The following is a 12943-nucleotide window of genomic DNA, read 5'->3' as shown; positions in this document are numbered from 1 at the left end:
TAAGAAAATTAGTGTTTTATGCATGTTGTGACAGCATTTTTTGGCAACAAATCATATACTGTTGGAAAACCTGTTCATTTGCAGATTAAATGCAGCCACATTTGTGAGGAAAATGCATTTGTGGTATGAGCAAATCATTATTATGAATAATATTCACACAGACAAAATGTGTGTGTGTGTGTTTTTAAAAGTTAATGAGACTCAATAAATAAAGACCAACAAACAAAAGAAACAGTGGAGATCATCTGTGTTTATCTGCATCAGGCATTGACAAAAACAGACTTATAAACAAGAGATGCTTTTCTATGTGACTTCATTGTAGGTTTGCCTTATTGGGAGAAATCCTTGTCTATATTAGACATAGCTGTATTTCTAATGTTATATTATTATTAAGTGTTTTTATTATTATTTTTATTATTCAGCACCTTATCACTGAAACAAGTTCCCAGTCTGAATTGTTCAAAGATAATGGCAATAAAAGTCTTTTCTGATTCTGATTCTGATATATTTTATATAGACAGTGATTTTACAGTCTGTCAACTTTGCAAAGACACTTGAGGATTTGGTAGTTGTTCAGACCAGTAAGACTTCAGCTTCTGATGCTGTACAAACCCCATCTTGCTTTAAACAAAAATGAGCTTTCCTGCAAATTGAAACAAACTTGACAGGTGGTCATTTCTTTCTTCACAACTGAGTTTTAACCCAACAAGTACAATAATAAAGTATCAGCATTATCAGGGCCGAATTAAAAGTGCACAGGACCCTGGGCTCAGAGTGCTCCAGGGGCCCCTTTCCCAGCGCAACAATGTGAAAATTGTGAATGAGACACTGTGAAACAACACCTCTCAGCCAGTGGTACCAATAGCAATACACTAGACACTGTGGTGTAACCCCACCCATCTTCTGCCACTTTTCCGGGGTCGGGTCGTGGGGGCAGCAGCCTAAGCAGGGAAGCCCAGACTTCCCTCTCCCCAGCCACATTTGCCAACTCTGCGGGGGGGATCCCGAGGCGTTCCCAGGCCAGCCGAGAGATATAATCCCTCCAACGTGTCCTGGGTCTTCACCGGGGTCTCCTTCCAGAGGGACGTGCCTGGAACACCTCACCAGGGAGGTCCAGGAGACATCCTGACCAGATGCCTGAGCCACCTCAACTGGTTCCTCTCGATGCGGAGGAGCAGCGGCTCTACTCTGATCCCCTCCCGAATGACCGAGCTCCTCACCCTATCTCTAAGGGAGAGCCCGGCCACCCTGCAGAGGAAGGGAAGTCTGGTGTAGCTTTCTGGCTTTTATGTACATTTTGTTTCATGTCCAAACTGTTGGTGTTTGCCATAAATTGGCCCCAAGTGGACGTGGGCCCCTGGGCCTGTGCCCATCAGATAATCCGGCCTTGAGTATTATACTAAATAAATAACATGTTTTCAGTCTGGCTGAGAGTTTTTTATTCTCTTTTCAACTATCTCATTAACTCATAGAAACAATAAAGACCCGTTGAGAAATTACCTTATTAATTCAGAGAGGTGGGGCTGTCATGTTTCCCTGTTTCTCATTTACAACCGCTACAAACACTCTTCTGTAAAGTTTACATCTTTACACACAGGAAAGCAGATACATCCCTTCAAAACAAGAGCGACAACTGAGAATACACTAGGTTTCGCCGTTGTGGCGTTTACGGCGCTCTTATTGTGAAGCCCAACACCGGAAGTGTTCTTGTTAGCGTGTCTAACTTGCAGCTCACAACGCAACGCAGCGTTCGGCTCGAAGCGAGAGCGATGAAATGAATAAGTTTCTAAGTTTGCGTATGGTCGTGTAACGGGGTGCCTCTGCGGCTCGGGTTGCCTGTTAAAGGTTTGTCAGACTAATCTGTGGCAGACTGTGGCAGTGTGAGTAAATGAAAGCGTTGTTTGATTTGGAGCCGCGGAACAAAGAGCTTTTCTTCCCTCTACCATTGTTGCCGAGCGGGGAGCGCTGCTTTCGGACCGCTAAAGGAAGCTAACCACCCTGGAGCTGGTCTGTGTTTCACTAAAACTCGCTTTTAATCATCTGAAGTTATATTCATTCAGCACATACAACTAACTAGTAGTGTTGGACTAACCCAAAGTTTACACAACCCTGATTTTTGGCACCTAAGCTCTTTAATATGACGAATTTAGACCTCGTGGTTCCTCTTTAACGCACTTGATGTGTTTTAAACTTGAGATAAGACACTAATGACAGACTTTATTAGGTTAGCAGGCTAATAAACATGTCATAAACACTCTTAAAGTTGAGTGTATGCATTTCAGTGACAGGCTAGCTGTTAACTCAGCAACACTAGCAGCTGAAATGTTGCCAGATCCTTTCCATCAACTCAGCATGGAAAGCTTTAATTCTGGCAGATTAAACCGAGGCTGCTCCAAAACAACAGCAGAACATGTTATCTGGAGCAGACAGATCCTTAGTAAACACTAACAACAGCAGAACATGTTATCTGGAGCAGACAGATCCTTAGTTTTAACCTGCAATCTGGCATTTTAGTTTCAGTTTTACTCATCATCATCATCATCATCATCACACCAAACAAGGGAATGTCACACACTCAAGTTTAAAAAAGCCTTAAAAATTCACCTCATATGTGTACAACAAGAAGTAAAGATTACTTTAATCCTCAAATGCAGTTGTGTTCATATGTCTTCATCCCCTTTCATTAAAGAAAAGCTGAATTTACAACAGTCACTCAAATAACTGGAAACTTAAAAAGGAACAATAACTAAAAATGTGCAAAAATATAATTTAATAATATAAGACACTGTTTTTTCATTTAATTGAGTTAAAGAAAGAAAAAAACAAACAAACAAACAAATTGGTCCTGGACAAATGAGAGACTTTTCTGTTGAACAGTGGGACAAAATACCTGTCAACAGGTGCAGAAGTCTGACTGAGAGGAACAGAAAACACCTGACTGGAGCAGAAACATTAAAGGATTGTTCAACTAAATATTACTTTATGACTGATGGAATATGGAATAAATTATCTTATTTGTTTGCTTTTTAAAAAAAATATTTCTATTGAACCAGAATTAGAAAATAATGTCATGATTTTCATAGAATTTTATTTGAAGTTTATTTTATGGAATGCCCCTTGAGTTGAACTATCTCGTTTTCGAGGGGGTCCAAAAACATAAAACAATACATTATAATCAACAATTACACAAATTATACACAAAACAATATTTAAGATACAGACAGAACAAGACAAGACAAACTTCCTCACTCCTACACCTCTCCACACTCCTGCCCATGTACAGATGTAAGACATACATTACACAGCTAGGGATGTTATTTATTATTACTTTAGTCAATTTCAGCTTATTTTACAGGCACCTGTTTTTTTTCCTTCTTTAATGAAAGGGTATGAATAAATATGAGTGAGGAATAGGTTGATTTATGACTAACCGAGAAGCTTTTGGTCACACATATGGTGTGGAAGTAACTGTACGTACCACAGCCAAACCACAGCTTCTCCACTTCATATGCATTTCTTTTTGTATTGGCTCAGTCTTTCGGATCCACGTGTCTTAAATCCAGTTGAGTTTACCATGCTGCTTGTGTTGACAGGTTGGGGGCAGCCTGTGCTCCAGTCATGACCTCTGGGAATGGAAACACTAACAGCAGCCAGCACAATGGAGAAAGCAAACCAGCCCAAGTTATAGACAAGTCCCACATTCTCACACATCTGATAGAAGGATTTGTCATCCAGGAAGGCGCCGAGCCGTTCCCTGTAAGTACTAGACCATGTGCTGGTTTCTCTGTGATGTCAGGAATGTTTGCACATGTTTATGATATGCTTTCGAACATGTTTGCTGTATTTAGTTCGAAAGCTAATTTCCGATGTAGGAGTTTGGCTTGGTTCGCCTCTGACTGGCAGGATGCAGCGTCAGCATCATCATCATCATCATCATCATCATCAGGAGTACTGAGAGTCCAGTAAAAGGACTGTGGCTTGTTGTCATCGAGCCACGCAGCGAGACATTCATCATTTCACCTCTTACATCGGGACTTGCTGGAGTTGGAATAGAGCTCTGGCAACTACTTTGGCGCGTGGTGGGACGTGGACGTGGACGTAGTGGACTAAAGATGACACGGATAAAAACTGGACCGTCCGCTCGTATGGGATCAAGTTAAATGCAAACTAACATCATCAGTGACTCCACCTTCACATATAATTACTGATAACTTGCTGCTCTGAACAGGTTGAGTCCAGTCTGATGGGGAATATTGGAAATGTGGACACCAAGTTTTAGTTTCCAGGTTAAATAAAACATTTAAAAAACCATGTTGCAGTGGTCTGCCGTCATGAGAACAGCCGTGGAAGCTCAAAACCCAACCAGGCCTCGCCATGGCTGACAGATACGGCTGAAAAAGTACCGCCAAACCGGCTGTGACTTCGTTTGCCGCGAATCCCACAATGCTTTGCGGTGTGACATAACGTTCCTGAGTTCATATTGCAGATACAGTCATGTGGAGACAAAGCAGAGAATCATTCACACCGTGTCAGCTGCATCTTATCGACTGTGGAACCTGTACAGAGGACTAACCTGGCCGTTAGGACTGGTAGACGCGCTCTACGGGCAGCTTTCTGTCCTTTTCCACTGTCACAGCCAATGAAACATACCAAAGTTACCTTTCCATGTCTGCCCAGGTAAAGAGCCAGAGCAGTTCTTAGATGCATGGCCTTCTTTTCCTCTCCATTTCTTCCTGCAGGTGGAGCGTCCGTCTTTCTCTATAGAGAGCCTCAGGAGACACGCGGCAGACTCAAAGATGGACGGCCTCTCATCGAAGGGTAACGCTTTGTAAAGCAGCATTTTACTCTGTTTCCCAGCATGTTGGGCTAGGCTGGAAGAAACACACAGTTGTCCTCATATTTATTTATTCATCCCCTTTCATTAAAGAAGGAAAAAAACAGCTGCCTGTAAAATAAGCTGAAATTAACTAAAGTAATAATAAATAAAACTTTTATTAAAATCATGACATTATTTTCTAATTCTGGTTCAATAGAAATTTTTTTTTTAAAAAGCAAACAAATAAGATAATTTATTCCATATTCCATCAGTCATAAAGTAATATTTAGTTGAACAATCCTTTAATGTTTCCGCTCCAGTCAGGTGTTTTCTGTTCCTCTCAGTCAGACTTCTGCACCTGTTGACAGGTATTTTGTCCCACTGTTCAACAGAAAAGTCTCTCATTTGTCCAGGACATATTTGTGTTTTTTTATTCTTTAACTTCATTAAATGAAAAAACAGTGTCTTATATTATTAAATTATATTTTTGCACATTTTTAGTTATTGTTCCTTTTTAAGTCTCCAGTTATTTGAGTGACTGTTGTAAATTCAGCTTATCTTTAATGAAAGGGGATGAAGACATATGAGCACAACTGTATAAACTATATTAAGTAAAAAATATGTAAAATCATTTCAGTTCTTTATAAAGGCAAATATTTTTTAAATCAGTCATCATTGTCTGTTTTGTATTGTTCCTTCATACTACCATATATATCATATTGTGTTGAAGTCTGGAGGAACACATACAGGACAACATTAAATTCTGTCTTTCTTCTTCTTCAAAAAAAGCTATAATAATAAATTCCATCTGCACAGAACTAACAAACTCTCTTTTAATTAAATTAAAAGTATTGAAATTGAAGTATTGAAAAATTGAAGATACAATTTGTACAAAGTCAAAAAGATCAATTACCCAGCAGCATCTAAAAGCTTTTCCAGTGAAGAGAGAGTATATTGGGCCTGAGAGGAACATCCATTTAAAACAACCAACTGTGAGAAGAAATGCTAAACTCATTGTGTTTCTACAAGAGTTCAGCTCTGGAACAGGAAAGAAATAAAATCATGTCAATCAATAGGAAAATCTAAACAAGTGATAAAAGATGAGATAATTAAAAGTTACGAGGCAAATAGGGTTATTTTTTAAAGCAATGTATGTTGAATTTCTATGATTGTGTAATATGACTGTATACTGTTTAAGTTTCATTGTAATGGAATTTAATGTGTTTTACTCCATTTTTCATGCTGTGAAAATTTTATGGTGTCATTGATAAGGAGGTTTTGGACTAGATACGTGCCCAACTTCTTCCAAAACCCTTTTTCAAACTTAAGAAGCTTGTTTTATTTGTTGTAACCATTATTTGTTCTTTTAAAAGTCCTGTTTTTAGTTCGAAATAAAACAAAAAAAAATGTGTGGCACCAGAAAATGTCTGAGGGACCAGAAATGAGTTCCCACTCAGCTAAAGTGCATCTTCATAGCTGTGATTGGTTTTTTAAGCCTGGATAACATCAGACATACAGTCTGTAGAACAGCGTGGCTCCGTGCAGAACATGTGACAGGTGTGCACGTGTGTAGACATGCACACAAATCCACTTTTATATGGTGGCTGCTGTTGTTCTAAATGAAACTCCACACTGGTTCCACTCTGTAAAACATGATGCAGGGTTCATGCAGGGTCCTAAAAATGTCTGAAATTCAGAATTTTAGGACTTTTAAAAGCTTTAAAAACTCAAGTGTGAATTTTGTACACGTGTTTATTCCGGAGAAGCGAAAACATGAGTAAAATTTCAGTGTGTGTTTGTCTTTCTGAGGGGCTCAGATAGCTACAGAAACCTGCAGAAAAACCTTCCAAAGCCTTCAGCAGAGATCAGAAACTCTGAAGTCTCTGGAGGAACGATAAGAAATCGGAGTCGTAGGCTGATCTGCGTGTTCGCCGTGTGTTTCCTCAGACCTGAAGACCCAGCAGGAGCCCATGTTGACCTGCGAGCTGTGTGGCCGGGTGGATTTCTCCTACATCTTCAAAAGGTCCAAGAGGTTCTGCTCCACAGTTTGTGCCAAACGGTAGGACAGTTTTCTCCATCTTCGTTCAGTGGACCCCGCCTGGTCCTTTTATTTATCACAGTGTTGATAAACGTGACGTATTCAGAACCAGTAAGTCTGGGGAAATGTTTCCGTCCCACTTTGCATCCCTCTGTCTGTCAGCTGTCCAGGCTGTGTTTAAGATTTGTGTGAAATGAAGGCTATTCCACCTGGTTTGCTGCGCTGTGACGACATGGTGAAGATTTAACCGTGTTGATAAAGAATTCAGCATCCGGAAAAGCTGCTGTAGATTCAGCTCTTATGGCTTCGTGTTTGGATGAGCTGGACCTCATCTAATGTTAACATTACTTATTGAATTTATTTTGTAAACAAGATAATCTGAGAAAAAAGATGTGCTTGTGTATCAGTGGGAGAGTTCTGGACCTGGACGTCTGAACCGAGGGGAACTCATTTAAGCAAACCTTTCCATCGTCTGGACTTGTATAGTACCGGTACTTACTACCTCCACCAAGGAGGTTGGCTTTTATTTATCTGTTTATTTATCTGCTTGTGTTCAACATGACTTAAAAAGTTAGGGATGGATTTTTGTGAAATTTTCAGCAGTTGCTGGAAATGTGAAAAAGGAAGAACTGAATTAATTTTGGTGATCCGGATCACCGTTTGGATCCAGGAACTTTTCAGAACTTCGGCCCTCTGCTGAGGTTTGCACTCTGAGTGCTTTCCTTTTGTGTAATAGTTCCAAAAGTGTTTGGGAAATGTCTGTACTGTTTATTTAGATGATGAAACAACTGTGTGGATTAAATTTCTTTGAATTTCATCTCCTTGTAGCTACAATGTGGGATGCACTAAAAGGATTGGTCTCTTCCCGAACCGTAAAACCACCCTGGAGAACATGAAGAAACCCAAAGCACTGAACGGAAACTACAAAAACACATCTTTAGAGGCTAAAAAGAAGGTGAGGCATCTGTTGACTCCTAAAATGATATGTAACAGATGAACAGGAACCTAAAGGTCTGAAAAAGCGAAATATGTTGTTTGCTGGTTGTCGGTGAAAAAGTCGGACTTTGGCTGACAGTCCAACAGTCCAGTGTCTTTAGGATTTAATGGTTCAGATGGACTGGAGATGTGATGTTTAACTCCCCCTCCACTCTGTCAGCCTGCTCCCTCTGTGCAGAAGTCTCCTGCTGTTCCTCCTCTCTCCACTGGTCACTCAGTCCATCCTGCACAGGGAGACTCCAGTCAATGTTCAGACCTTTCTGGCTACAAAAGACCCCCATCCCCGCTGCTGGCCGCCCAGCGAGTCCCCGCCATGCAGGGCTCGGAGCTTTCCCACGGCTTCCTGCCCAGTGACCCGGGCCAGTGGAACATAGAGGACGTCTACGAGTTCATCTCCTCCCTGCCAGGTGGGTGCTGCTTCGAGCATGACAATGGTGCAGCGTTTGGTGTAGAGTTATCATCTGTAGCGCTTATTGTTCCAGGGTTTATTTACTAAAATGGGTTCAACGTGGATAAAACGACCTTGTCAGCACTGAGCTCCTCGTCTTGCTGGGTGAAAATAAACTTCAGCTCACCAGAAAGTAGCCAGACACGTACCGCCAGGTAGATCCGGGTGTCCAGAGTCAGTTCTGTTGAGGCAGCAGGGAAACATCTTAAACCTGCAGGACCGTGACCCTCGATGGACCAGAGCTAGACACCCCCGAGACAGACAATGGACCAAAGTACAGATGTCATGTTTGCAGATTTTCTAACGACTGTTGTCTGAGAAATTATCCTAATTTTACGATTATCATCACACTATAATTGAGTAAAATCACAAAAACACTCCTTATAGGTGTTTATTTAATTTCCATGTTATGATGAATTAAGAGCAAAGGTAAAAAAAAAAAGTCTCATTCCAGCTGTTACGTTATTCCAACTGTTATCGTTGTTCCAGGTGTTACCGTTGTTCCAGCTGTTAACTTTGTTCCATCTGTTACAGTTGTTTCAGCTTTCACTGTTGTTCTAGCTGTTGTTCCAGCTGTTGATGTTGATCCAGCTGTTGTCGTTGTTCCAGCTGTTGTTTTAGCTGTCACCTTTGTTTCAGCTGTTACTGTTGTTCCAGCTGTTACCTTTGTTCCAGCTGTTACCATTGTTCCAGCTGATACTGTTGTTCCAGCTGTTCCGGCTGTTGTTCCAGCTGTTACCGTTGTTCCAACTGATACTGTTGTTCCAGCTGTTCCGGCTGTTGTTCCAGCTGTTACCGTTGTTCCAACTGATACTGTTGTTCCAGCTGTTCCGGCTGTTGTTCTAGCTGTCACCGTTGTTTCAGCTGTTACTGTTGTTCCAGCTGTTGTTCCAACTGTTACTGTTGTTCCAGCTGTGTTGTTTCAGCTGTTACCGTTGTTCCAGCTGTTGTTCCAGCTGTTACTGTTGTACCAGCTGTTACTGTTGTTCCAGCTGTTGTTCCAGCTGTTACTGTTGTTCCAGCTGTTGTTCCAACTGTTACTGTTGTACCAGCTGTTACCGTTGTTCCAGCTGTTGTTTCAGCTGTTACTGTTGTTCCAGCTGTTGTTCCAACTGTTACTGTTGTTCCAGCTGTTGTTCCAACTGTTACTGTTGTACCAGCTGTTACCGTTGTTCCAGCTGTTGTTCCAGCTGTTACCGTTGTTCCAGCTGTTGTTCCAGCTGTTACTGTTGTACCAGCTGTTACCGTTGTTCCAGCTGTTGTTTCAGCTGTTACTGTTGTTCCAGCTGTTGTTCCAACTGTTACTGTTGTTCCAGCTGTGTTGTTTCAGCTGTTACCGTTGTTCCAGCTGTTGTTCCAGCTGTTACTGTTGTACCAGCTGTTACCGTTGTTCCAGCTGTGTTGTTTCAGCTGTTACTGTTGTTCCAGCTGTTGTTCCAGCTGTTACTGTTGTACCAGCTGTTACCGTTGTTCCAGCTGTTGTTCCAGCTGTTACTGTTGTTCCAGCTGTGTTGTTTCAGCTGTTACCGTTGTTCCAGCTGTTACTGTTGTACCAGCTGTTACTGTTGTTCCAGCTGTGTTGTTTCAGCTGTTACCGTTGTTCCAGCTGTTACTGTTGTACCAGCTGTTACCGTTGTTCCAGCTGTTGTTCCAGCTGTTGTTCCAACTGTTACTGTTGTTCCAGCTGTCGCCGTTGTTCCAGCTGTTGTTCCAGCTGTTACTGTTGTTCCAGCTGTTGTTCCAACTGTTACTGTTGTACCAGCTGTTACCGTTGTTCCAGCTGTTGTTCCAGCTGTTACTGTTGTTCCAGCTGTTGTTCCAACTGTTACTGGTGTTCCAGCTGTCGCGGTTGTTCCAGCTGTTGTTCCAGCTGTCATGCCCTTTTTTGCTCTGAAGACAGTAAACAAATCGTACATCTTAACCCTGAATTTCTGGCAGAACCGACAGAAATAGCAGCAGAGTCTCTACGAGGACCTGGTTTCTTTCTGGAGGTGATTTATTTCTGATGTGATGAGAGAATTTAGAAAGGCTGAAGCAGCTTCTAGCTTCTAGCTCCTAACTCCTAGCTTCTAGCTTCTAGCTACTAGCTCCTAGCTTCTAGCATCTAGCGTCTAGGTTCTAGCTCCTAGCTTCTAGGTCCTAGCATCTAGTTTCTAACTCCTAACCACTAGCTTCTAGCTCCTAGCATCTAGCTTCTAGCTTCTAGCTCCTAGCTTCTAGCTCCTAGCGCCTACCTATTAGCTTCTAGCTCCTATCTTCTAGCTTCTAGCTCCTATCTTCTAGCTTCTAGCTCCTAGCTCCTAGCTTCTAGCATCTAGCGTCTAGCTTCTAGCTTTTAGCTCCTAGCTCCTAGCTCCTAGCATCTAGATTCCAGCTCCTAGCATCTAGCTCCTAGCGCCTACCTATTAGCTTCTAGCTCCTATCTTCTAGCTTCCAGCTCCTAGCTCCTAGTTTCTAGCTCCTAGCTTCTTGCTCCAAGCTTCTGGCTCCTAGCTTCTAGCCCCTAGCTCCTAGTTTCTAGCTTCTAGCTCCTAGCTTCTAGCTCCTAGTTTCTTGCCCCTAGCTTTTAGCTTCTAGTTCCTAGCTCCTATCTTCTAGCTTCTAGCCCCTAGCTCCTAGTTTCTAGCTTCTAGGTTCTAGCTTCTAGTTTCTAGCTCCTACCTTTTAGCTTCTAGTTCCTAGCTCCTAGTTTCTAGTTTCTAGCTTCTAGCTTCTAGTTTCTAACTCCTAACCACTAGCTTCTAGCTTCTAGCTCCTAGCTCCTAGCATCTAGCTTCTAGCTCCTAGTTTCTTGCTCCTAGCTTTTAGCTTCTAGTTCCTAGCTCCTAGTTTCTGGCTTCTAGCTTCTAGCTCCTAGCTTCTAGCTTGTAGCGCCTAGCTTTTAGCTCCTAGCACCTAGCTTCTAGCTCCTAGCTTCTAGGTCCTAGCTTCTAGCTCCTAGCTTCTAGCTCCTAGTTTCTAGCTCCTAGCTTTTAGCTTCTAGTTCCTAGCTCTTAGTTTCTAGTTTCTACCTTCTAGCTTATAGCTAATCCTTCTAACTCCTAGCACCTAACACCTAGCTTCTAGCTCCTAGCTCCTAGTTCCTAGTTTCTAGCTCCTAGCTCCTAGTTTCTAGCTCCTAAAAGCTCCTAAAAGCTCCTCTCTGTAGGCTGTCAGATCAGCCTGTAGGCAAAACGAGTGGATTGAAACTCTTCCGCATTACGCTCCGCCTCCCGCCAGATATAAGTTGCCACTGATTAGTCAGCCCCGCGACCCTGAATTGGAATAAGCGGTTCGGAAAATGAATGAATGATTAGTCAGCTGCCACTGCCCTACATCGGGAACGCGCACCACCACCAACTGCTTTCGCCGTCATTGTAACATATCTCATAAACAGAAGGATTAGGCTAATATGAACTCAATAAAAAAAACGAAATACCATGTCAACACATAGCATACAGCCCTACATGTTGGAACCTGAATCAGAGCCTGAAAATGAAGTGGAAAACAGCAACCCACAGCAACGAATGCAGCAGGATGTCTCTTTTTGGTAAACTCACCAGCCATCGTTGGAAATAACTTTATCCCACGTTTTCCACCCGCCTGATGTATTTGTACATGCCCTTGTTAACCAGTAGAAGGTAACCAATCACTGAACCTTATCCCCCGGGACGTCACAAGGATTTCCAAGTAGAAAAAACTCTCTAAAACGTCGCCATGGAAACCGAACTGAGAGAGTGCTGGAACTCACACTCAAACTCAAACATGCGTTTAGGTGATAAAAAACAGTGCCGTTCACATGTCTGATGAGGATTCAACACAGTAACACTGTAGAAAGCTCAGAAAACTCCAAATACCATCATAGCACCCCTTTAAATCTGACTTTCTAAGCTACCTGATGGAATTTATTTATAAATCCTATTAACATATCATTCACTTTCATTGAATTTAAGTTGGTTAACGGATGCAATTCTCAGTGATGTTGGCTAGAAAATCTGTCACGGTGACGTGGGGTAACAGATAGATACGTAGCTTAACGTCATGGTGTTGTATGCTGACTAGTGTTTGTGTGTGTGTGTGCGCGGCTGCAGGCTGTCTGGAGATCGCCGAGGAGTTCCGCTGTCAGGAGATCGATGGACAAGCTCTTCTGCTGCTGAAGGAGGACCATCTCATGGGGACCATGAACATCAAACTGGGCCCAGCGCTGAAAATCTTTGCTCAGATCAGCATGCTGAAAGACTCGTAGCCTACCTCACACACACACACACACACATGTGCAGCTCTGCTGTTCCCGGACAGGCGCTCAGGATCCCAGGTGGCGACTCTGAGTCCAGGTTCCAGAGCAGGACAGTTTGGATATTCCTCAAGAAGTCTCGGCTGTTCAGCTCACCTCTTTCACCTTTAGACGACTTCAGTACTGAGGAGGCTGGAGGAGCGTGGTGGTAGCTAGGCTGTGTCGACAACAGGCGTAGTTCTCTTAGAGCGTTACGGAACTGTAGCTTCAGGCTCTTCCTCCCAGTCTGAGGTCAGCAGGACGGGGAAGCTTGTTCCATCCTCCATGTGAAGCAAGAACTGACTTTTTTCTCTCTATGCTGCAAGAACAAGAAAAAACTTCCTTTTCATCAGGTCCATCCATCCTCCAGTAGAAGCAGGTCTGCAGCGGGGA

General features: G+C 42.6%; 1 protein-coding gene across 1 annotated transcript; it reads left to right on the top strand.

Annotated features, from left to right (window-relative positions):
- Positions 1-1925: 1925 nt before the first annotated feature.
- Positions 1926-12523, top strand: LOC306754415 (polyhomeotic-like protein 2; the record flags this gene model as incomplete). The annotated part of the gene is made up of 7 exons (XM_079238433.1): positions 1926-2007; positions 3594-3756; positions 4740-4818; positions 6764-6875; positions 7683-7809; positions 8011-8257; positions 12369-12523. Exons 2-7 carry the CDS (start codon positions 3619-3621, stop codon positions 12521-12523), a joined length of 858 nt encoding a protein of 285 aa, XP_079094559.1. The 5' UTR covers positions 1926-2007; positions 3594-3618.
- Positions 12524-12943: the final 420 nt, after the last annotated feature.

The sequence above is a fragment of the Telmatherina bonti genome (assembly GCF_933228915.1).
Source record: "Telmatherina bonti genome assembly, chromosome: 4".
Taxonomy (NCBI): Eukaryota; Metazoa; Chordata; class Actinopteri; order Atheriniformes; family Telmatherinidae; genus Telmatherina; species Telmatherina bonti.
The sequence above is the reverse complement of the archived record's forward strand: the minus strand, read 5'-3'. Positions and strand labels throughout refer to the sequence as shown.